This window comes from Leucoraja erinacea, unplaced genomic scaffold (assembly GCF_028641065.1).
Source record: "Leucoraja erinacea ecotype New England unplaced genomic scaffold, Leri_hhj_1 Leri_116S, whole genome shotgun sequence".
NCBI classification, from domain to species: domain Eukaryota; kingdom Metazoa; phylum Chordata; class Chondrichthyes; order Rajiformes; family Rajidae; genus Leucoraja; species Leucoraja erinaceus.
In genome coordinates, this window is record NW_026575418.1 from 207559 (window position 1) to 234151 (window position 26593).

General features: G+C 45.3%; 1 protein-coding gene across 1 annotated transcript; it reads right to left on the reverse strand.

The window, feature by feature from the left end:
- Positions 1-13789: 13789 nt before the first annotated feature.
- LOC129715424 (late histone H2B.L4-like) lies at positions 13790-14281 on the reverse strand. The gene has a single exon (XM_055665314.1). The coding sequence runs from the start codon at positions 14229-14231 to the stop codon at positions 13848-13850; it is 384 nt and encodes a 127-aa protein (XP_055521289.1). The 5' UTR covers positions 14232-14281; the 3' UTR covers positions 13790-13847.
- Positions 14282-26593: the final 12312 nt, after the last annotated feature.

The window sequence follows — 26593 nt, forward strand, 5'->3', positions numbered from 1 at the left end:
TGCTGGAGAATCGAAGGTTACACAGAAAAGCTGGAGAAACTCAGCGGGTGCAGCAGCATCTATGGAGCGAAGGAAATAGGCAACGTTTCCGGCCGAAACCCTTCTTCAGACGGAGGGTTTCGGCCCGAAACGTTGCCTATTTCCTTCGCTCCATAGATGCTGCTGCACCCGCTGAGTTTCTCCAGCTTTTCTGTGTACCCTTATCTGATATGTTCCGCACAAAGTTTCTGCCTCTGGTTGAGAAAGCTGAAAGAGATTTTGACCGCTGGTCAGTTTTACCGCTATCCCTCGTGGGCCGGATACATCTGGTCAAGATGGTCGTCCTACCCAAATTCCTGTATCTTTTCCAGCACGTCCCTATACTTATCACTAAATCTTTTTTTGATAAATTAGAAAGGACAATATCTAAATTTTTATGGGGTAGCAAACCGGCTAGAATCCGAAAGGCGATACTGCAGTCTCCTAAGAGTGACGGCGGTTAGGCACTTCCTGACTTTAGGCGATACTATTGGGCAGCTAACTTGCAAAAACTCCTGTATTGGATGAATGATGATTGCGACCACCTACCGACCTGGGTACACATGGAAAAGGCGAGTTCACATCTCCCGTTGCGGTCTGTCCTATGCTCCCAACTCCCCCTTCCTATAACATCTGCGGGTGCAGGCCCAATTGCGTCCCTCTCGCTCAAGGTATGGAGTCAACTCAGGAAAAACTTTGGTTTACATGGCCCTTCCATCTTGACCCCACTGCTTAAAAACCACATCTTTAAACCTTCAAGTACAGACCACGCATTCAAAACCTGGCATAGCAACGGTATCAGTAGTATCAAAAACCTATACAAGGATGGCATCTTTTCGTCGTTTGCAGAGCTCTCGTCCAACTATGGCCTCCCAAACTCCCACCTTTTTTGTTTTTTTCAGATTAGGGATTTTGTGAAGAAGACATTCCCCTATTTCCCAAATCGCCCCCCTGAAACCCTGACCGATACCATCTTAGCTCCAAATCCCAACCGGAAAAAATGCATCTCTGTTTTGTATAACTTGTTAGGGTCGGTTATATTGAAACCTCATACCTCATTAAAAGCTGCGTGGGAGGGTGAGCTAAATACGAAACTAACAGACAAGCAATGGAACTCTGCCTTGGATTTGATCCATTCTTCCTCCATATGTGCCCGTCATGGCCTAATCCAATGCAAAGTCCTTCACAAAGTCCACTACACAAATGCATGATTACCTACAATTTACCCCGCTGTTGGGGACACCAGCAACAGATGTAATCAATCTCCTGCCAACTATAGCCATGTGTTTTGGTCTTGCCCTAAGCTAGCTGCCTTTTGGAGGAGTGCTTTCGCCTTAATAAGCAGAGCCTACGGCCAGACTATTCCTCCAAACCCACTGTCAGCCATTTTCGGTACCCCTCCCAACACCAACCTCTCTGTTGCGGTGAAACGGGTCCTAGCTTTTACAACCTTGTTAGTCCGGAGACTGATCTTGCTTAACTGGAGGCTCACCTGTCCCCCGACACACGCCCGCTGGATTAAGGAGGTGCTTTACAATTTAAAGCTTGAAAAACTTCAAAGGCTCTGCCAAGACATTCCTAGATACATGGAACCCTTTCTTGGAACTTGTTAACTATCTCAACTTGTCCCCGGACTCGGAAGGGGACTGAGTGCTCTCCACCATTGTTCTGCTCTACTGCAGCTGCTCTCCCCTTAACCCCCCCCTCCCCACACTTATTTATTTAATTACTTACTTATTTACTGTTATTAGTAACCCCCCCCCCTTTTATTTATTTAGTTAATTTTTAAAGTACTTTTTGTTTTGTTTATCTTACCACATTTGTGTGTATGTGTATGTATGTGAGTGTTATTTGTCCCCTTGGTTCTGACCTGATTCGGGTGGGTTGAAGGTGGGTAAGGGTAAGTAAGGGCATTGAGGGTTACATACATACCGTTGCACAATTATGCCTTGACAACTATGCCAGTTTGTTATCATTGTATGTATGCAAATTGTTGTGAAATTCAAATAAAAAGATTTAAATGGCGGCGCACACAGTTGCAGCGGCTCGATGGCCTCCCGGTATGTGTACGTGTTGTTTTGTGCTTTGTGTACTTACTGTCGGGCGAACAACGCCTACGGCCGGCAGGACCTTCTTAGGATCGGAGCCGGTCGCGAATGGGAGGTTACCGCCGAGTTTGTCCGCTCATATGAGATCCCGGCGGACATAGCAAGGAGCCCCGACTCTCCGTGGATCACCATCCCCGCGGGGAGGAGGCGAAGACGGCGCAGAGACAGAAGGCAAAAGCGAGGCGGCAGGGCCGGGCGCTAGCGAGGCTACAGAGGCAGCCACTGAAACCACCGCTTCCCAGCCTGTTCCTAACGAACGCCAGATCCCTCGCTAACAAGATGGATGAACTGAGGCTACAGACTGCAGCTAACAACGTCGTGAAGGACAGCAGTATCCTGTTGATCACGGAGACCTGGCTTCATTCTCTCATCCCGGACTCTGCTATCGAGCTAGCAGGCTACACAGCACAGCGTCATGATAGGACAAGAGACTCTGGTAAGAGCAGAGGTGGAGGGCTCTGTGTGTACGTGAACAACACCTGGTGTACAAACACAGTGATTGTGGACAGTCACTGCTCCCCGAACCTGGAGTATGTGACTGTTAAATGCAGGCCCATTTACCTCCCTAGAGAGTTTACTGTTGTCATGATAACTGCTGTGTACATACCACCGGATGCTAATGCTAACTCGGCTATCGGTCATTTGTATGGTAGCATTAGCAGTCAACAGAGTATATATCCTGACGGTGTTCACATCAAAGCAGGGGACTTTAATCACGCGGACTTGAAGAAAATGCTGCCCAAATTCTACCAGCACGTTAAATGTGCTACAAGAGGAGCTAACACCCTGGACAAGGTCTACTCCAACATCAAGCTGGGCTACAGGGCTAGACCACTACCACACCTGGGCCAGTCTGACCATATGTCCCTGCTCTTAATTCCTGCATATGGCCCCCTCAGGAAAACCGCTCCTACTATTACAAAGACCATCACAACCTGGCCTGATGGTGCTTCTCAGCAGCTGCAGGACTGTTTCGACAGGACCAACTGGGAGGTGTTTGAACACCGGGACCTGGAGGTGTTCACAGACAGTGTACTGTGTTACATTAAAAACTGCATGGACACGGTCACAGTGGACAAACGCATCCGGGTCTACCCCAACCAGAAGCCCTGGATGACCCGGGAGGTCCAGCGGCTGTTGAAAGAGAGGAACACCGCTTTTAGGTTTGGCAACAGGGCTTTATACAGCACGGCCCGAGCTAACCTGAAGAGAGGCATCAGAGAGGCCAAATCAAACTACAGGAGGAAGATAGAGGACCACCTAGACAGTAATAACAGCAGGCAAGTTTGGCAGGGGATCCAGTATCTCACCAACTATAAGACCAACCTTGGAGCTGTTGAAGGTGACGCCTCGCTGGCAGAGGAGCTGAACCACTTCTTTGCTCGCTTTGAAGTGGAGCCACCCGAGACAGCCACATCACAGCACATGGTCCACAGCAGCCTAACCCTCAAGATAGAGGAGCATGAGGTGAGGCGCACGCTGCGGGCCATCAATCCAAAGAAGGCTCCTGGACCTGACGGCGTCTCTGGACGCGTGTTGAAGGACTGCGCAGACCAGCTGGCTGGAGTCTGGACGAGGATTTTTAACCAGTCTCTGGCACAGTCCACTGTTCCACCCTGTCTGAAGTCCTCCACCATAGTCCCCTTGCCCAAATAAAGCAACATCTCCAGCCTCAACGACTTGCACTCACACCAGTGGTGATGAAGTGTTTTGAAAAACTGGTCCGGGGTCATATCACATCACTCCTGCCCCGAAGCTTTGACCCCCACCAGTTTGCGTACAGAGCAAATAGATCTACAGAGGACGCTGTAGACACAGCTCTCCATGCTGCACTGTCTCACCTGGAGCAGCGGGGGAGCTACGTGCGGATGCTCTTTGTGGACTACAGCTCTGCTTTTAATACCATCCTTCCCCACAAACTGGGGGACTTGGGACTTCCACACTCCACCTGTACGTGGATAAATAGCTTCCTGTCGGGTCGCAGCCAGAGAGTCAGAGTGGGCCATCATACATCCACGGCCCTCAGCCTCAGTACCGGCTCTCCACAGGGCTGCGTACTGAGCCCCCTGCTCTACACACATGACTGCACCCCCGCCCACCACAGCAACACCATTGTCAAATTTGCGGATGACACTACGGTGGTGGGACTCATCTCCGGGGGGGACGAGTACGCCTACCAGGATGAAGTGGAGCAGCTGACAGTGTGGTGTGAAGAAAATAACCTGCTCCTCAACACCTTAAAGACAAAGGAAGTAATAATAGACTTCAGGAAGAATAAAACGGACATGGTACCATTGACTATCAGAGGGGACTGTGTAGAGAGGGTGGCGGATTTCCGCTTCCTGGGAATCCATATTGAGGAGGACCTGACGTGGAGCGTGAACACCACTGCGCTGCTGAAAAAGGTCCAGCAGAGACTGCACTTCCTGAGGGTGCTCAGGAAGAATAACATCACTCAGAGACTGCTGCTGTCCTTTTATCGGTGCTCTATTGAGAGCATACCAACTTACTGTGTATGCGTGTGGTACACCAGCTGCACAGCGGCTCAGAGGAAAGCGCTCCAGAGGGCCATTGACAACGCCCAGAGGATTGTCGGCTGCCCTCTCCTTACCTTGGAGGACTTACACAGTTCCCGCTGCACCAAAAAATCCCAGAGCATCATAAAGGACATTTCCCACCCCGGACACTCCCTGTTTGAACTGTTGCCGTCAGGCAGACGGTACAGATCTACAAGGACAAAGACGAACAGACTAAAAAACAGTTTTTACCCCACTGCTATAAAAGCCCTAAATGTAGCCGCCAAGGAACGCAGGGGCGATACATACTAAGGGACTGTGGTAACTGTGAAATCGACAGAAGGATGGAGGGCTGGGTGTTTATGCGTGCTATTTTCATGATATTTATTTAGTTGTTTATCTTTTAATATTTTACCTTGTATGTATCGTTAGCTTTTAGAAATGTTTGAATGGTGCACTGACTGGCTGACATTTTTAAATTTTGTTGTACATGGTTCATGTTACAATGACAATAAAGAAACTATTCTATTTCTATTCTAAATCAGAAAGGCCTTACAGTTCTTCTTTGAACAGAGGCCCAATCAGTTCCCCTCCATGAACAACCTTGTCTGATAGGCAGAAGCTGTCCTCCCCTCAATAATCTCTATTTTGGCTCCTCATGTTCTTCAGGTTAAACATGTAGCCATGTTTGCATGGACCCAAGCTATTCCGCCTTTTTGTTGGTTATGTCAAACAATTCTTGTTCCATATGTGCACTGGCACCATGCCCCAAATGCATCCCTGCCGCATCGGGACTGTCCCATGCACCCGTGCAGAAACCATTGATTCCATTAACTTTACCATTTACCCTGCCCTCTTTCACGTGGCCGACCTCTGACCCCTCCCCCCCTTCTTGATCTCTCTGTCTCCCTCAAAGGGGACAGGCAATAGACTGGCATCTACTGCAAACCTACTGACTTCCAATGTTATCTGTACACCTCCTTCCATCCTGCCCCTATATCCTTTGTGTCCTGTAGTTCTGCACTCACTTCCCTGCCGCCAGATAGAACAGTGATCTCCTGATTCTCATCTTTCAGCCCACCAGCCTCTACAAACAACACAACATCCTCTGACATTTCCGCTACCGTCACTTTGATCCCACTACCGGTCACAGCTTCCCATCTTCCTCCCTTTCTGCCTTTAACAGACCACACCCTCTGCAACTCCTTGTTTCATCATCCCTTCCCACCCAAACCATCCCTTCTCCAGCTACTTTCCTCTGCAACCGCAGGAGATGTAACACCTGTGCCTCGACCTCTCCCCTCACATTTACCCAAGGATCTCAGCTGTCCTTAACATGAGACAAAGATTCATGTGCACCTCCTTTAACCACCTCTGTTGTATTTGGTGTTCCTGCTGTCGGGTCTGTATGGCGAGACCAGGTGTAGACTCAGTGTCCGTTTCACTGAAGATTTGCGCTCAATCCACCAAGGCCTGGAGTTCCCCAGCCTGTCTGAATGACTACCGTCCGGTGGCCCTCACCTCGGTAGCCATGAAATGCTTTGAGAGGCTGGTGAGAAAACACATCTGTGCCTTCCTCCCTCGCAACATGGACCCGTTACAGTTTGCATACTGTCCGAACAGATCCACGGACGATGCGGTCTCCCAGGTTTGGCACACCACTCTCTCTCATCTTGACAGCCAGAAAGGGGGCTACGTGAGGATGCTGTTCAGTTCAGCCTTCAAAACGATAGTCCCCACCAGACTGGCTGAGAAGCCCTGGACTTTCCCACCGCCAGGCCCCAGATAGTCAAGATGGGAGGGAATACATCAAAGTCCCTCACCCTGACCACAGGATCACCCCAGGGTTGCATCCTCAGCCCCCTATTGTACTCCCTGTACACACATGACTGTGCGGCTAGGTTCAGCTCCAATTCAATAATCAAGTTTGCTGATGACACTGTGGTGGTGGGCCCGATCTCAGACAACCATGAGAAGGTCTACCGGGAGGGGGTGGCTGATCTGGCACTCTGGTGCCAGGACAACAGCCTCCTCTTGAACATCAAAAAAACTAAGGAGCAGATCGTGGACTAGGAGTGCACATCATCCGAGGACGTACACACCATTGTGGATAAATGGGGATACTGTGGATAGGGTGAGCTGTTTTAAATATCTGTAAGTCCACATCTCTGAGGATATGATATGGACATCACATGCCGCAGCATTCGTGGCTAAGGCAAGACAGCGCCTTTACCACCTCATGCAAATGAAGAAATTCAGAGTATCTCCGAGGATCCTCCAGTGCTTCTACTCAGCGGCTGTGGAAAGCATCTTGTCCGGAAATATTACAATCTGGTTTGGGAATTGCTCTGCCCAGGACAAGAAGGCTCTGCAGAGAGTAGTGCGTTCGGTCGAACGCACTATGGGAACTACACTCGCCCCCTCTGCAGGAATTATACATCAGGAGGTGCAACTCCAGAGCCAATAATATCATGGGCGACCCCTTCCATCCCTGCAACGGACTGTCCCAGCTGCTACGGTCAGGCAAACGCCTCCGTTGCCATGCTGTGAGAACGGAGAGGTTGAGAAGGAGTTTCTTCCCAGAGGCCATTCGGACTGTAAACTCCAATCTCACCAGGGACTAACTTTTACTGTACCACTCTACTTTTTTTTTAAATTGCTGTTTTTTCCCTTTTTCCTTCCGCCCACAATATTTAATATGTAAAAGAATATGTGATTCTGTTCCATTCTGTTTGTAGTTTGTTTGGTTGTTTCTTTGTTTGGCTTTTTGCACAAAGTCCGCGAGCATTGCCACATTTCATTTCACTGCACATCTCGTATGTGTATGTGACGAATAGACTTGACCATTTTAACTCCCCCTCCAATTCCCATACTGACCTTTCTGTGCTGGGCCTCCTCTATTGCCACACACAAACTGGAGGAACAGTACTTTATATTCTGCTTGGGCAGCCTACAACCTGATGGTATGAACATTGAATTTTACTTCGGAGTTACGTGTGTGAAGAAGGCCGTCCAGGCGCATGCACGTCATCTCGTCCTCCAAACGATGAGTGAAGGAAAACCTGAACGCAAGTATTTTCTACTTTTACTTTCAGGCTCCTTTTCTTCGGAGACTGCGTGTGGAGACACAGGCAAGTCTTATGTATGGAGAAAGGTGGGAGGAAGAATAGTAAGCGCACCGCAGTAAGCACTCTATAAGACAAAGTGTCTGAGAGTAGCGGGCGCCCGACCAAAAAGTCGATTGTAAAGAAATAACTATTTTACACGGCAGGGGAAAAGTCCCGTTGAAACTCCCATAGGGAGCAAGGCTATAAAGAAATAACAGGCGTGGAAGACTCTGAGGAGTCTGAACTATAGAATTTATAAACTGGAATTCCTCATGGGTAAAACAAACTCCAGAAGGAGTATAAAAGACGCGGGCTTAAAGAGCAACCGCATGGAACACCCAGAAGAGGTTCTGGGAAACGTTGGCCCAGATTTGAGCCAGCGACCGAAATGCCTGATGATAAAGATGAATATATGGGCTGACCTGACAGGGAGGCAGCACCAGAAATGTCTGAAAGACAATACAGGCGTTGGTCTACAGGAGACCCAGAATATGGAGCAGCACCCAAAAGTGGGCTGCCAATATACAGCTCAATGCAAGAGCTTGATGTACCTCAAAGAGGGACAAAAAAAATGTTGGCCTATAATAGAGCCATCACATGAAATACCTGATGATGAATATCCAGGTGAAACCCATTATGAGGAGGAATATCCAGAATACTCTGATAATGAACCAGTTGAGGGCCAGAACCCAATGCAAAAAAGAAAAATGCCAGTGCTGGCCCAAACGTTCTATAGTCCCAGACACAAGGGACAACCTCTTCCAGAGGAAATAGCAGAATATAAATTACCTGCTTTCCCATCAATCAGAAGATACAACAATGGATGAAGTTATGAACAAATATGAAATCCCGCAGAACTGTGCTCTGCTAGGAGTGCTAGCTGTTAACAAAGAAGTGTGGAAGTATATGGGCATTGCAGTAAAAGCTCAAGAAATGAGATTACAGCGGGTATTAAGATTGATTGGGTCAAATATTACGGCATTTGCCAAAGATCTGGAAGAAGGAAATGTGACAATGGCACAACAGGATGTAATGGGAATGATGTGTAATGCACATTTTGAAATAAACTGTATTTGTAAAACTGTGATAAGACCTAACATACATCCTAAGTTTGCAGGGCTCTGTAAACCATCTAATATACAATTGCCAAATTTACTCTTTGGAGAAGAGCTTGCCAAAAAACTAAAGGTTCTCAACGAAGAATCAAAAACCATCGGGATGATGAAACCACCGATGTTTGGCAGCACAGCTAGAAGGCAATATCCATACCGAAGGGGATCTGGTGAAGGAACAAGTCGCTTGTACTCACATACAAGATATGGACATACGACCCCAGGACGTGGAGGTCATGGTATTTCCACAAGGGGCAATGTATAAAAAGTGACACCAGTAAACTCTGAGGTAGGTGGCTCTGGTTCTGAAAGAAACATATCAGATGTATCCTACTTACAAGTTGGGGGTAGGTTACAATTATTTTTAAAAGAATGGAAACTAATAACATCTGATGCATATATACTGTGCAGTATTATGGGGTTCAGAATTGAATTTTACCAGAATGAAAATCCCCCTACACAACATACTCCAAAAAGAATATAGTCCTTCTCTAAAGAAGAGATGAGTAGAATTCAAATAGAAATTGAGATTTTGAGTAAAAAATTGGTAATAGAGAAAACAACTTATCAAAACCATCAGTTTATATCTAGTATTTTCTCTAGAACAAAAAAGGATTGGGGTACTAGAATCATTTTGGACCTTACAAGTCTTAACTCTTTTGTGCAGTATAGACATTTCAAAATGGAGACTTGTACTAATGCTTTGCAATTAATTTCAACAGAATGCTATACGGCAAGCATTGATCTCCAAGATGCACATTATTCTGTTGTGGTGCATGTGCAACATCGCAGATATTTGAAATGTGTCTGGATGTCTCAAATGTGGCAGATTAAAGCCCCAGATCGTTTACAAAACTGTTGAAGTCAATTTTAGCATTGTTAAGAACTCAAGGCCATTTGATAATGGCTTATTAGGATGCCATTTCAATTGTGGGAGATACTGAAGCCATGGCTACAGCTTCAGTTTTAAAAAGTAAACCTCACATTTCAAAGAATGGGATTTGTCATTCATTCAGAGATATCCAGACTGATACCTAACAAAATAATTGATTACTTGGGGTTCACTATTAATTCGGAACACAAGACAGTGAGCTTACCCAAGGACAAAAAGTTGCAAGTGATTAAGGGTTGTAAGGAGTTAATTGCAGGCAAACAACCATCAATCGGGCAAGTAGCAAATCTAATTTACAAGTTAATCGCTTCATTTCCAGCTGTTCAGTTTGGACCACTGCATTATCAGACTGCTGCAGTGAGCAAAGATATCAGTATTGGGAAGACATGCTGGACGTTACGATAGGCCTATACAACTAACTAACACAGCAATTGAGGATATAAAATGGTGGATTAAAAATGTAGATTACTCTTACAGGAAAATTCTGATTGAATCACCAGCTACCATTTTATAAACAGATGCAAGTGCACTGGAATGGGGAGCTGCGGATGCCATCTCAAGCTGTGGAGATAGATGGAATGCAGAGGAAGAACCTTTGCTCGAGCCACATGGCATAAATTATCTTTAATTACTAAGTGTATTGCACAGGTTGAAAGCCCTTTGCCGAAAGGTACAACATTTGCATGTACAGGTTCAGATTGACAACACTACGGCAGTGGCACATGTCAATCACATGGGTGGAATCAAGACAGAAGCATGTGACAGATTGGCAAACATGATTCGGCACTGATTCATTGAGAAAGATATTGGCATTCTGCAAGTTACCTATTAGGTAAATTGAACATAATTGCAGATACCAGGTCAAGAAATTTCAATGACAACTCAGAATGGATGTTAAATCGTGATATTTTCCACAAAATTGTGAAAACATTTGGGAAACACCAAATGAGTAGATGAGTTCACGTTAAATTGGGGTGGAATGTTTTGGATGCATTTCCTCCCTTTTGTCTCATCAATAGGTGTCTACAGAAGATCATACAAGATTATGCTTCAGGATTGTTGGTGGTTCCAGATTGGCCCACACAAACATGGTATCCATTAGGGTTAAAAATGGTGACTGAACCCATTATGGATGTCCTTACACAAGAAAACCTACTTGTGCACCCTGTAACTGGTGAATTTCTTCCTTTACATGATCGTGTTGATTTATTGATGTGCAGATTCTAACAAGTACCTAGAAGCACTACATTTTCTTACACTAAGAAATGGGAACAGTTTCTTCAACACAACATTTTCTTACCACACTGCAGACGCTTCAGATGTTGTAGAAATTTGTCAAAATTACATTTTGATGATAATTTAAGCTATAGTGTGATCAACACAGCAAGGAATGCTTTGTCGGCATACTTTTCGAGACCATTGGAACATCAAGTTCTAGGATCACATCCTTTGACTTGTACATACATGAAGGGCATCTTTGATGCTACTTAGGGATTGGGATCCCATCTCAAATTTGTCGTTAGACAAAATTACGATAAAAGCAGTCATGTTAATGGCTTTGGTATCAGCTCAAAGAGTGCAAACATTACACAAGTTAAGGATAGACAAAATGGGAATGTAAACAGAGGAAATTACATTTTATGTCTATGACCTGCTAAAACAGAGCAGACCAGGAGTCTCGGGGTGTAAATTGATTTTCAGCTTATCCTGCAGATCAAAGACTTTGTGTAGTTACATATTTAAAATACTACATTGAGACTACCAAACATCTTACAGGTGTAGAAACTGGATTATTCATTAGCCATAAAGCCACACAAAAACTGACAATGCAAGCAATTTCAAGATGGCTGAAGAAGGTGCTATTGGATGCAGGAATTGATACTGATCAATTTAAAACTCATTCCACCAGGGCGGCGGCAACATTGGCTGCCAAGGATTTGGACATTCCGATAGACCATATCCTTGCGGCTGCAGGTTGTGCAAATGAAAGGATGTTGCACAAGTATTATCACAAAGAAATTGCAGACCCTGGTGTGTTTGGTGGTACTATTTTGAATTCAGTATTAAATGTCTCTAGAGATAAAAATGGGACACATAATGTTTTACCATAAAATAAACCATTAATTAATTAAACAAGTATGATGGTTTGTATGTTATTGACTGTTTTTCATTTATTGAGTCGAGCAAAATGCAGTGATACGCGGGAACCCAATCTACGGCCTGAAATCACAGAAGCTTTAAAACCTTCACGTAGTCACTCACGTGACTCCGAAGTAAAATAGTAAGATTAAATGAGAATTCACCAGTTTGAAGTTTGATCTTTATTTTATGAGGAGTTATGTCGAGGGACTACGTGCCCTCCGCTCCCACCCTAATAAGATCAAAGGTAAGTTAAATTTGTATCACGTACCTTACAATTGTGCTTCGGAGTAGATCATCTGTGATTTCACACCGCTGCTTTGAAGTTTGATGCGCCTGGACGGCCTTCTTCACGTAGTCCCTCGACGTAACTCCTCATAAAATAAAGATCAAACTTCAAACTGGTAAGTTCTCGTTTAACCTTACTATTCACAAGTTTTAGGTAACTAATCTACAAACAATTCCCAAACCCAACCCTTGTTTTTCACCCTCCCTCATCACAACCTCTATCAAAATCCGCACATCCACTGTCCTGATCACTCACCTTTATTTTTTTTTAAATATTTCAATAGTCAAACTATCTGCCCACCACCCATCCCCAACTGTATCTGCCTATCATTCAACAGGTCTTGTCCTGTTCCAGCTTTCTCCCCTCCCCACTCTAATCAGTCCAAATGCAGGTAGACCCTGTTTCTCAAAATCCCCTGCAGCAACTTCCCCAATATATGACCTGTGCCTAACAATGATGCAAGTATATCTCCCAGATGCACTGCAATTTTACCCTGGCTTCCCACAATGTCCTGGGATAGACCTGGTCGGGCCTCAGGGATTTATCCACCTTAGAAATACATAGAAAATATAAAACATTGGTGCAGGAGTAGGCCATTTGGCCCTTCAACCCAGCATCGCCATTCAATATGATCATGGCTGATCATCTAAAATCAGTACCCCATTCCTGCTTTCCCCCCTTATCCTTTGATTTATTTAGCATTAAGACCGAAATGTAACTCTCTTGGAAGCATACAGTGAATTGGCCTCCACTGCCTTCTGCGGCAGAGAATTCCACAGATTCAGGCTGATGGGAAGGATGACCATGGCTCAGGGCGGGGTGCTGCCGCCCAAGATGAATGTCTGGTGAGAGGAACAGTCCAATCAGAGTGTAGTCGTATACTAGTGAACAGGCGACACCAAGAGAAGCGCGGAAACCAACCGTCGGACCTCAAGAGTTTGAAAAAGTCCGCCAAAAATGTATTTCCTAATAATCTCCAAAAACATTTTAAACTCAGATCGTGCGTACCCCACTTCCCCCGTCACTTGTTCCCGATCCATTTACAATAGACAAGAGAGATTCTGGGAATTTAATCTAATATCTCCATTAACTGGAAACGAACGGAGCAAATGCGTCTCACGGATTATAACAGCGGGTGGGTTTCTGTGTAAATAACACAGCGTTAAATTAAGTCGGGTCAGCTCATAAAGTGTGGACGGATGCGAGATTACCGCGTCGTGGTTATGTGACTGAACTTGTTGTGATCTCAGTAAAAGGGGCATTCAGGGAACAATCCGGCCGCAGTTTGATAAACATAAACACAATTCAACATATTGTAGGTACACAAAATTGTTGGAGAAACTCAGCGGGTGCAGCAGCATGTATGGAGCGAAGGAAATAGGTGACGTTTCGGGCCGAAACCCTTCTTCAGCCCGAAACGTCACCTATTCCCCTCGCTCCATAGATGCTGCTGCACACGCTGAGTTTCTCCAGCATTTTTGTGCATCTTAGATTTCCCAGCATCTGCAGTTCCTTCTTCAACAATATTGTACCTATTTTTCCCAAAAGTCCCAATACAATTTTGCAGCATTTCGATGTCGAAATAAAGCTACAACTCTTTCAGTGAGATTGTGGGTGGCTCTTAAAAGAGCCTTTGGGTTTTCGGTTTAATGAGGATTGAGAATATTTACTTCGAACTGGTATACTTGGTCACCGCCTTTGTCCCTTCCGACACGGCGTGCTTGGCCAGCTCCCCGGGCAGCAGCAGGCGCACGGCGGTCTGGATCTCCCGGGAGCTGATGGTCGACCGCTTGTTGTAATGAGCCAAGCGGGAAGCCTCACCCGCGATGCGCTCGAAAATATCGTTGACGAACGAGTTCATGATGCTCATGGCCTTGGAGGAGATGCCGGTGTCGGGGTGAACCTGCTTCATCACTTTGTAGATGTAGATGCCGTAACTCTCCTTCCTCGACCTCCTGCGCTTCTTACCCGCCTTGCCTGCAGGTTTGGACACGGCTTTCTTGGCGCCCTTCTTGGCCACTGCCACTTTCACTTTCGGTGCGTCAGGCATTTCGTCTGTCGGCTTTGGAAACACAAATGTAGGGAACTCAACCCGAGCGCGGATTAAATAGGCTGCACCACCGCCCTATGCTAATGAGGGATTGGGGAAAGCGAACATTGTCATTGGTTGGTGTCAATCAACCCTTTGCTTGGACCTTGAAGTAACCAATCACAGTGCTTCGCTTCCACCAATCACAGAGCGCGCCCACTGCCCCGTGTCCGGTAACACGTTGACAGGACGGGGAGGCGGAGTTGGGCGGAGCCGCTGCTGTCAATCATTTTTTTTAATTTCAAAATAGACTTTATTAAGGTAATAAATATATAAGATATTCTCTACTTTTGACTTAAAAAGTGCTTACTACCAAATTCGGGGTGATAGGGTTGAGAGGAAAAGATAGATCAGTCATGATTGAATGGCAGAGTAGATGATGGGCCGGATGGCCTTATTCTGCTCATTATGACGCACGTGTGTTCTGGATTTAATGCAGGTTTCATCTAACCCAGTCAGAGACTCAGGCACAAAGACTGAAGGCTTAACCTGCAGTCAGGTACAAGGTAGAGGTAGAGAGATGGCGACAGAAAAGATCAGAGACGGAGTGATACAGAGTGAGGTCACTCACCCACAGGATCAGCCCAAGGTCATGGAACGCGGAAATGTTTATGATGTAACCTTGATATTTACGATGTAAAGAATTGGAGGTAAATGTGGGCGGCATAATTTGTGTGTTTACAGATTATGTGAGAATGTGTGGTTTTGTAGAGTGCGAGGAGGATTACCAAATGCAACAACAGAATATAGATCAGCAGGAATGTCAGGCAGTGGAATAGCAGATGGAATTTAATCCTGACACATCTGATGTGATGTAATTTGGAAGGTTTAATAGTGTTGGATGTACCGACTAAATGGTTGGGCCTCAGGGAGAGTCAATAAACAGAGTGATTATGGGGCAAATCTTTCCTGAAAGTGGCAATACATGTCACATGTTGTGACAATTGGCAGTCATGTTATAACTTAATTTAACATTAGCTAACCCATTTTTGTAGGATTGGGCCCTCAATTACTAACTGTCTATATTAATCACCTGCAGGAGAGGGCAGAGTATAATGCTCCCGTCCCACTTAAGAAACCTGAACGGAAACCTCTGGAGACTTTGCGCCCCACCCAAGGTTTCCGTGCAGTTCCCGGAGGTTGCAGGTGGTTGCCGGAGGTTGCAGGTAGGGAGACTGGCAAAACCCTCCGGGAACCGCACGGAAACCTTGGGTGGGGTGCAAAGTCTCCAGAGGTTTCCGTTCAGGTTTCCGTTCAGGTTTCCTAAGTGGGACAGGGGCATAAGGATGCATCTTGGCTGGGGGTAAAGTACAGAGGGAAGGTATTCTTGTGTACTCATTGCACAGGGCAGGTGCAGCAAGTGGTGTGGGAGGGAAATGGCACTTTGGCATTTACAGCAAGAGGGTTCAAGTTTAGAAATAGGGAAGTATTACAGTTGTGCAGGGATATGGTGAGTACTGGACACAGTTCTGCACCTGTACTGAAGAATGGATACACTGGGATGCAGGGTCAATTGAAAAGTGATACTTCCTGGAGGAGAGGGTTGTTATATAACAAGGAGTGAGAGAATTAAGGTCAGAATCTTTGAGGTTAGAAAAATAAAGGGTGAATTTACTGAAAAATAAGATCCTTCAAGGTCGTGACAGGGTAGAGGTGGAGTTGCTTCCACTAGTGCGTGAATTTGTGTAATAAGGATTCACTCTGGACAAACACTGGCACTGTATTCCAAATACACTGAGTGCCAGAGCACAACACTGGCCAGTGAGGATATTGACCAGTACAACATCCAGCTCGTAAAGACAAGGACAGAGATTGCACACAACACAATACAGATGGCCCGCAAGGGATGGGCAACATTGTGGTGCCAGTGACGCAAGATAGATCCTGACCTCACCTGCTGTCTGTATCAAGCTGGCATGTTCTATTTGTGACAGCATGGGTTTCCTCCTGGTGTTCCAGCTTCCTCCCTCGTCACAAGAACGTGTTTGTTTGTTGGTTGTCATTGGCCTCTGTAAATTCTCCCTTAAATTGTGTGCAGGGAGTGGATGAGAAGGTGTTGCACTTGAGAAATATGGCAGATTGATGATAACGTTGTACGATGGGGAGAATGCCCATTTCCATACTGTATTGTTCAATTAATTCATTGTAATCGACCAAGGGACATGAACAGCACTGTACTATAAGAGCACAAACCTTTACAATGGCCAGTGCTGTACTGTAAGGGCAGAAACCTTCACAACAGCCGACACTGCACTGTGAAGACACGGACTATTACATGCCTGGAAGCAAGGACCAGCCTTTGGATACAATCGCCACCATCTCCATCTCTCCAAATCAGTCTACAAGCAACAAGAGAAGCCATTGAGATCGCCGCTCATTCTTCTAAGCCCCAACTGATACAGAGAGATTCCACTTCCGTTTAGTCCCTAACATCAGGCTTCAATATAAAGATGAAAAAAAAAACCTGCAAATGCAGGAACATCTGATATAAAGACAGACGGTTGGAATCCTCAATGTCTTTGGAGGAAACGGAGCCGTGACTTGGAGCTGAAACTCCATCTCTCCCCGGTAATTTATTCCTAATTCTCCTGTTTCAATTCATTGTAGAATTCCCCATTGGCGGAGGACGTAGCTCTCAGGAAAACATCAAGAACAGGATGAGGGCCCTTCAAGCCTGCCCCATCATTCATCAAGACCACAGCGGATCTTCTACCGCAGCACCATATTTCTGCAATGGCCCCGTCTCCCTCGGTTCCTCCAACGCACAAAAATTCATCCACATTTCCCCACAATCCTGCAGTAAGGTATCGCTGCTCCTCCCTCAACTATCTAGTAGTAACGTCCATCATCCTATTAACTTGCTGCACCTCCAAGCTGCCTTTCAGTGATCAGTGTACAAGGACACCCAGATCCCAGAGAACATCCAAGGTACCCCATCTCTCCCAGTTTATTAAAAACAGCCAGCCTTGTCCATCAAAGTGAATCAGAGCATTGTTCCAAATGATATTCTATCGATCACTCTGGCATCCTGTCTGTATCTCCCCACCGCTGAATTCTCTTCACATCCTCCTCGCCGCTGACAATCCCATCCACCCTCAATTCCCTTCATCTGTTGACAAAGCCTCCACACTGATGCTGGATAATTCCAAAGGATCAGTGCACTCGTGGTGAGGAATGCCCTCTAGTTTTAGACTCCCCTACCCCAGGTTAAAGACTGTGAGCATTTAGCTAATCTACACCCATTGTGATTTTGTTTATCTCTTTCAGGCCACCCCTCAAGCTCCAAAACTACAGTGAAAAAAGTCCTAACTCATCCTGCTCCTGCCTATAACAAATCTTATAGAACTATCAGGGCTCGAAATGAACAGTTGCCCGATTGCCAATGGCCACCTACAGTTTCCCACCGGACAAATTAAAAGCCGTGTCATTTTACGCGGCTTGGCCCCCCTCTCTATCTCTCTATCTCTGACACTCTCCGTCTCCGCACGCCATCCGTGTCCGGGCCGTCGAGTCTCTGCTATCCGGCCACTCCGCATCCACCGGCATGGCTGGCCACCATGCACATCATGCGCACTGCCACGGCCTGCACATCCTCGGCTGCCCTGCACATGCGCATTGCCACGGACTGCACACCCTCCCCCTTCACACCACCCTCCCCATCCTCACCGCGACCGCTGAAACCCAACGCAGAATCACTTCCTTTAGCTGGAGTATCTCTTGCTTCTTGGTTTCCTGGTTCTCCAAAAATATTCCAAATGGAATTTAAACTGGTGGTGGTGGAGGGTGGACTTAAGCAAAAAAGGGTTCTTGGGGGAAAAAAAAAGAGCTACCTTAAATTTCCCACCACTGGCTTCCAATCCAGGACATCAGAGATGTCTCTTCTATACCCCATAACTCTGCTCTCACTCACCATCCCGCCATTCGTAAAAAGGGCAGAGTCCCCCTTGTCCTCATCTTCCACACTACCAGCCGTCACATACAACAGATAATCCTCCAACATTTTCACGATCTACAACGGGATCCCACAACTGGCCACATCCTCCTATCCTCTCCCCTTTCAGCTTTCCGCAGAGACCGCTCCCTCCGTAACTACCTGGCCAATTCTTTCCCACCCAAAGCACCCGCTCTCCTAGCAATTTCCCATGCAACAGCAGGAAATGCTACACTTGTTGCTTTACCTCCCACCTTGACTCCATCCAAGGACTAATCCAGTCTTTCCAGGAGAGGCAGAGGTTCATCTGCACCTCCTCCAACCTCATCTATTGCATCCGCTGCTCTAGGTGTCAGCTGTTCTACATCGGTGAGACCAAGCGTAGGCTTGGCGATCGCTTCGCCCAACACCTCCGTTCGGTTTGAAATAACCAACCTGATCTCCCGGTGGCTCAGCACTTCAACTCCCCCTCCCATTCCAAATCCGACCTTTCTGTCCTGGGCCTCCGCCATGGCCAGAGTGAGGGCCACCGTAAATTTGGAGGAGGAGCACCTCATATTTTGCTTGTGTAGTGTACACCCCAGTTGCATGAACGTTGACTTATCCAATTTCAGCCAGTCCTTGCTTTCTCCTTCTTTCCCCTCCGCTTCCCTGCTCTCCCACAGCCCACTGTCTCTACCTCTTCCTTTCTTCTTCCCGCCCCCCACACTCCCTGCACCCACTTCAGTCTGAAGAAGGGTCTCAACCCAAAACGTCACCCATTTCCTTCGCTCCATAGATGCTCTCAACCCAAAACGTCACCCTCAACTACCCTCTGTGGCAGAGAGTTCCAAAGATTCACCACTCTATGTGTGAAAAATGTTTTTCTCATCTCGGCCTTAAAGGATTTCCTCCTTATTCTTAAGCTGTGACCCACATTATACTGCATCTGCCATACATTTGCCCACTCGCCCAGCCTATCCAAGTCACCTTGCAGCCTCCTAGAATCCTCCTCACAGCTAACACTGCCCCCCAGCTTAGTGTCATCCGCAAACTTGGAGATGTTGCATTCAATTCCCTCGTCCGAATTATTAATATATATTGTAAATAGCTGGGGTCCCAGCTCTGAGCCCTAGCGGTACCCCACTAGTCACTGCCTGCCATTGCGAAAAGGACCCGTTTACTCCTGCACTTTGCTTCCTGCTTGCCAGACAGTTCTCTATCCACTACAATACTGAACCCCCAATACCGTGTGCTTTAAGTTTGTATACTAATCTCTTATGTGGGACCTTGTCGAAAGCCTTCTGAAAGTCCAGATACAACACATCCACTGGTTCTCCCCTATCCACTCTACTAGTTACATCCTTGAAAAATTCTATAAGATTCGTCAGACATGATTTACCTTTTGTAAATCCATGCTGACTTTGTCCAATGATTTCACCACTTTCCAAATGTGCTGCTATCCCATCTTTAATAACTGACTCTGGCAGTTTCCCCACTACCGATGTTAGACTAACTGGTCTGTAATTCCCCGTTTTCTTTCTCACTCCCTTTTTAAAAAGTGGGTTTACATTAGCTACCCTCCAATCCTCAGGAACTACTCCAGAATCTAAAGAGTTTTGAAAAATTATCACTAATGCATCCACTATTTCTGGAGCTACTTCCTTAAGTACTCTGGGATGCAGCCTATCTGGTCCTGGGGATTTATCGGCCTTTAATCCATTCAATTTACCCAACACCACTTCCCGACTTAACTGGATTTCACTCAGTTCCTCCATCTCCTTTGACCCGCGGTCCCCTGCTATTTCCGGCAGATTATTTATCTTCCTTATTGAAGACGGAACCAAAGTAGTTGTTCAATTGGTCCGCCATATCCTTGTTCCCCATGATCAATTCACCTGTTTCTGACTGCAAGGGACCCACATTTGTTTTAACTAATCTCTTTCACTTCACATATCTATAAAAACTTTTGCAGTCAGTTTTTATGTTCCATGTCTGTTTTCTTTCATAATCTATTTTCCCTTTCCTAATTAAGCCCTTTGTCCTCCTCTGCTGGTCTCTGAATTTCTCCCAGTCCTCTGGTAGGCTGCTTTTAATGGCTAATTTGTACGCTTCATCTTTTGCTTTGATACTATCCCTGATTTCCCTTGTTATCCACGGATGCACTACCTTCCCTGATTTATTATTTTGCCAAACTGGGATGAATAATTTTTGTAGTTCATCCATGCAGTTTTTAAATGCCTTCCAATTAATTTCCAGTCAATATTGGCCAATTCACGTCTCATAGCCTCAAAGTTACCTTTCTTTAAGTTCAGAACCATTGTTTCTGAATTAACAATGTCACTCTCCATCCTAATGACGAACTCAACCATATTATGGTCACTCTTGCCCAAGGGGGCACGCACAACAAGACTGCTAACTAACCCTTCCTCATTGCTCAATACCCAGTCTAGAATAGCCTGTTCTCTCGTTGGTTCCTCTACATGTTGGTTTAGAAAACTATCCCGCATACATTCAAAGAAATCCTCTTCCTCAGCACCACTGACAATTTGATTCACCCAATTTATAACTGTTTTACCTTTGTTGCACGCATTTCTAATTTCCTGTTTAATCTCATCTCCAACTTCACTACTACTGTTAGGTGGCCTGTACACAACACCCACTAGCGTTTTCTGCCCCTTAGTGTTTCGCAGCTCTACCATACCAATACCACATCCTCCAAGCTAATGTCCTTCCTTTCCATTGCGGTAATCTCCTCTCTAACCAGCAATGCTGCCCCACCTCCTTTTCCATTCTGTCTATCCCTCCTGAATATTGAATATCCCTGGATGTTCAGCTCCCAGCCTTGGTCACCCTGGAGCCATGTCTCCGTGATCCCAACCATATCATAATCAATAACAGCTATCAGCATATTCAACTCATCCACCTTATTACGAATGCTCCTTGCTTTGAGACACAAAGCCTTCAGGCTTGTTATTACAACGCTCTTACCCCTTATACAATTATGTTGAAAAGTGGCCCTTTTTGATTTTTGCCCTTGATTTGTCTGCCTGCCATTTTTACTTTTCACCTTGCTACCTATTGCTTCTACCCCCATTTACACCCCTCTGTCTCTCTGCTCACACATTTAAGAACCCCACCACCTGTTATTCTCTGTTTATTATTGTTTTCTTCTTTCCCCCCTACATGTTGGGTCTGAGTGCTTTCCTTCTCTGCCTCCTGCCTCACACACTGTCTACTAGCTTTCTCTATTTGAGTCCCTCCCCCCAACCGTTCTAGTTTAAAGTCTCCCCAGTAGCCTTTGCAAATCTCCCCGCAAGGATATTGGTCCCCCTCAGGTTCAAGTGCAACCCATCCTTTTTGTACAGGCACACCTTCCACAAAAGAGGTCCCAATGATCCAGAAATTTGAATTCCTGCCCTCTGCACCAGTCCTTCAACCACGCATTTATCCTCCACCTCGCTCCAATCCTACTCTCACTGTCGCGTGGCACAGGCAGTAATCCCGAGATTGTTACCCTTGCGGTCCTTCTCTTTAACTCTCCTCCTAACTCCCTAAATTCTCCTTTCAGGACTTCTTCTCTTTTTCTACCCATGTCATTGGTACCTATATGTACCATGACCTTGGGCGCCTCTGTCTCCCATTTCAGGATTTCTCCAGCATTTTCGTCTAGCTTAAATGTAGTTGCGTCTGGTTGGGTAACTATGGATGGGGAAGACTATTGCATGCTTTAATAGTGCGGGGGAAGTCCATGGAGCAGCCAGCATCTCTGGATAGAAGAAATTGGGTGATGTTTTGGGTAGAGACCCTTCTTTAGACTCCCTCTGGTTTTAGTGTTTTTAGTTTAATTTAAAGATACAGTGTGGGAACAGGCCCTTCGGCCCACCATGTCCACGCCGACCACCGATCACCCGTACACTAGTTCTATCGCACACATAAACAACTTAAGTCAAGAGTGATTTATTCTCTCACGTCCCAGTTAGAACAATGAAATCCTTACATGCAACAGCACAACAGAATATGTTATAAACATAGTACTCTGTAAACAATGTTAGAAACGAGAAAACAAAACGGTCTATATTTATATATGAATATATAACTATATAAATATGTGTGTGTGGACACAAAAAGCTGGAGTAACTCTACTTATCAGACAGAATCTCTGGACAAATGAAAAATATTACACTTTGGGTTGGGTCTGAAAAAGGTTCCTGCACACCTTTGTAATGTGGAAGGAAACAAGAGCATCCGGAGAAAACCCATGCGATCAAAGGGGAAAGGAGCAAACTCCATACAGACACCACCCATATTCCGGATCAATCAATCAAGGGCCTCTGGCACTTTTAGGCAGAAACTTTATGACCAATGTACTGCCCCAATAGCCTAGAACTGTATTAAAACAGACAGTAGCTGTAATGGGGGACATAGCGTCACTTAGAGATTTAAGACTGAAAATGGATTGTTTATTTATTTTTTAATAACCAAAGTTATCAACGTATAATTTGTTGTGTGTTGGAAAACAAAATATAATGGCACAGCTAGTAGACTTGCTGCCTCACACGCCAGAGATCTGTGTTCGATCTTGTCCTCGGGCACAGTCTGTGTTGAATTTGGACATTCTCCCTGCAAGCGTGTGGGTTTCCACCCATATCCCAAAGATGCATGTGTAGGGAGTAGGTGAGGAAAGTGGGATAACAGTACTGGTGTGAATGGGTGGTAGACAAAAAAGCTGGAGAAAATCAGCGGGTGAGGCAGCATCTATGGAGCAAAGGAATAGGCGACGTTTCGTGTCGATACCCTTCTTCAGACTGATGTCGGGGGGGGGGCGGGAAAAAGAAAGGAAGAGGCGGAGACAGTAGGCTGTGGGAGAGCTGGGAATGGGACGGGAAGGAGGGAGAACGCAAGAACTACCTGAAATTGGAGAAGGCAATGTTCATATCGCTGGGGTGTAAACTACACAAGCAAAATATGAAGTGCTTTTCCTCCAATTTGCAGTGAGCCTCACTCTGGCCATGGAGGAGGCCCAGGACAGAAAGGGCGGATTTAGAATGGGAGGTGGAGTTGAAGTGTTGAGCCACTGGGAGATTAGGTTGCTTATTGTGAACTGAGTGGTGGTGTTGTGCGAAGTGATCGTCAAGCCTGCGCTTGATGTCACCGAGGTTGATCATATGCTGAATAATCCAACCACATTTTTGTTTGGAAGTGGAAAGAAATAATAAAAATTGCATTCATTGCAACGGGTAAAAAGAGTTGAGATACTGTATTGTAATTGTGCTGCATGCCATTGTGGTATATATCATGTCTTGTTTGGTGAATATGTTAATGTGAATACAGACTAAGTGACACTACAGTGGTGGGACTCATCTCCGGGGGGGACGAGTACGCCTACCGGGATGAGGTGGAGCAGCTGACAGTGTGGTGCGAAGAAAATAACCTGCTCCTCAACACCTCAAAGACGAAGGAGGTAATAATAGACTTCAGGAAAAACAAAACGGACATGGTACCACTGACCATCAGAGGGGACTGTGTAGAGAGGGTGGCGGATTTCCGCTTCCTGGGAATCCACATTGAGGAGGACCTGACGTGGAGCGTGAACACCACTGCGCTGCTGAAAAAGGTCCAGCAGAGACTGCACTTCCTGAGGGTGCTCAGGAAGAACAACATCACTCAGAGGCTGCTGCTGTCCTTTTATCGGTGCTCCATTGAGAGCATACTAACATACTGTGTATGCGTGTGGTACACCAGCTGCACAGCGGCTCAGAGGAAAGCGCTCCAGAGGGCCATTGACAACGCCCAGAGGATTGTCGGCTGCCCTCTCCTTACCTTGGAGGACCTACACAGTTCCCGCTGCACCAAAAAAACCCAGAATATAATAAAGGACATCTCCCACCCCGGACACTCCCTGTTTGAACTGTTGCCGTCAGGCAGACGGTACAGATCCACAAGGACAAGGACAAATAGACTAAAAAACAGTTTTTACCCCACTGCTATAAAAGCACTAAATGTAGCCGCCAAGGAACGCAGGGGCGATACAGACTAAGGGACTGTGGTAACGGTGAAATCGACAGAAGGATGGAGGGTTGGGTGTGTATGCGTGCTTTGTCTGTGATATTTATTTATTTGCTTATCTTTATTATTTTACCGTGGATGTTTCGTTAGCTTTAGAAATGTTTGAATGCTGCACTGACTGGCTGACATTTTAAATTCCGTTGTACATGGCCCATGTTACAATGACAATAAAGAAACTATTCTATTCTATGTCCAGTTGGTGACTTTATTTGAAGCAGAAATAATATGTGAATGCGCCATTGAGCATAATTCCGACTTGTACCTACTAAGTATGTTACAATACTTACCTTCAGCGGTGCTGTAATTCTGCCACTGGCCGTGTGCGCAATTTTGGTGTATTTGAGGGGAGGGCGGGGTTAAAACGGGGTTTTTTTTCTGACTTGGTCCTGAATTATATTTTGTTGGAGTGCAAGATGTTGCTAAATAATCGTTCTGACGGCCGACCTGTATGTTTTTTTTTTAAATTCGCCCGGCAAGTTAATCGCTGGAATGATTTTAAAATCAGCTTCTGAAGCAGTCAATGCCGACAACGGGGCCAGATTTTATGTAGGGGACAGGTAAAAGAAAGTAGTTTATTTTTATGTATAATAGTGTTTTTTAAGATGTAGTTAATTCTCATTTTAGGTTGTGAAATGGTGATTTTTCCCTCTGAAGAACAGGCAGTGTATTTGCTGCCAATATGGGGGACTAAAGTCACCGTCACCTCAACGTTCCAAATGGTCCCGTTCCAGAAAATCCCACTCGCAAGCTGATTTAAATGGCCATTAATTTACAGGTATTAAACATTAAATTCCTTTCATTTGGCCTATAAACCCATAACAATGAGATTTAAAAATTATGTTATATTGTGAATTCTTGTGTGAATGTTATTTGGACACTTAGGCTATTTAAAAATATTAATCTATTCTTAAGAAATGGATAGATGTTTAGATCTAGTAATTTAATTTTGTAATTAGCTACAATTAGGTAACTAACTAACTATATGCTTTAATTTCAAGTCATCTAAGTAAGATTGTTTCATATTTGTTTCAGAATGCTTCAATCTATAATAACAGAAACATTATTTCAGTTCTCTTAAATTTTAAGAAATTTATGGGCTTTAAAATGTTCTCGATCACAGCTTTTGTGTTAAGTCAATGAAAAAGCAATGGGGAACAAGGTGCCAATTTCCGAGTATGAAAATGGCCATAACCTTTTTAATACTGAAGATATGAAAGTGGATTAGGTGTCAAATTAAACTTCTTTTCATGCTTTTCCAGATGGGATAAATTAAAGACTTGATTTTTAAAATCTCAAAATTTTGTAACATTGCTATAACTACGCACTTCGTCCGAGTACACCATCGCACGCACCATGCAAGCCGTCTTAAATGACTACCTAAACTGTCATTTGGCAACCTAAAAAGCTGCCTAGGCTGCCATCAAAGAAAAAAAGTGAAAGCCCTGAGAACTGTGAACAACCAAAACTAGAGAGGCTTATCATTGGCTGAAATCCCTGTAGAGACTCAGAAGTGTACCAGTGGGACACATTTGCTTTGTACACAATGACAGCAGATAACTGGCACTCACTGTATGACTTACACACTGCACATTGGGCTGCTGTGGAAGTTAGATTACTTGGGATCCACAGGGAACTAGCTGACTGAATAGAGAATTGGTTTCATGGATGGAAGCAGAGGGTGATGGTGAAAGGATATTTAATGGGGCGGGAGGCCTATGATGAGTTGTGCAGAACATTGGCGAGGACGCATTAGAGGTATTGTGTTCAATTATGGTTCCCCTGTAATAGGAAGGATGTTATTCAGCTGGAAAGAGTGGTCAGAGGATTTATGAGTATGTTTCAAGGACATGAGGGCCTGAGCTATTGGGAAAGGTTACGCAGGCTAGGATCTTTATTCCTGAGAGCACAGGAAACTGAGGGATGATCTTATACAAATGTATAAGATCATGAGGAGTATGGACATGGTAAATGCACATTCCACAGAGAAGGGGATACAAGAACCAGGGGACATAGGTTTAAGCTGAGAGTGGACAGAAGTAATCAGAACCAGAGGGGCAACATTTTCCACACAGCGGGTGGTGGGTATATAGCACGAGCTGCCAGAGGAGGTAGTTATGGCAGGTACTATGACAATATTTAAAAAGCATTTGGACACATTCATGGATTGGAAAGATATGGGGCGGCATGGGCTTAACGCGAGCAGATGAAACTACTTCAGTTTAGTTTATTATGGTCACGTACCAGTGAAAAGCCTTTTGTTGCACGCTTTCCAGTCAACGATAAGTGTATAGATGATTACAATCAAGCATCACAGTGTACAGATACAGGATAAAGGGTGTAATGT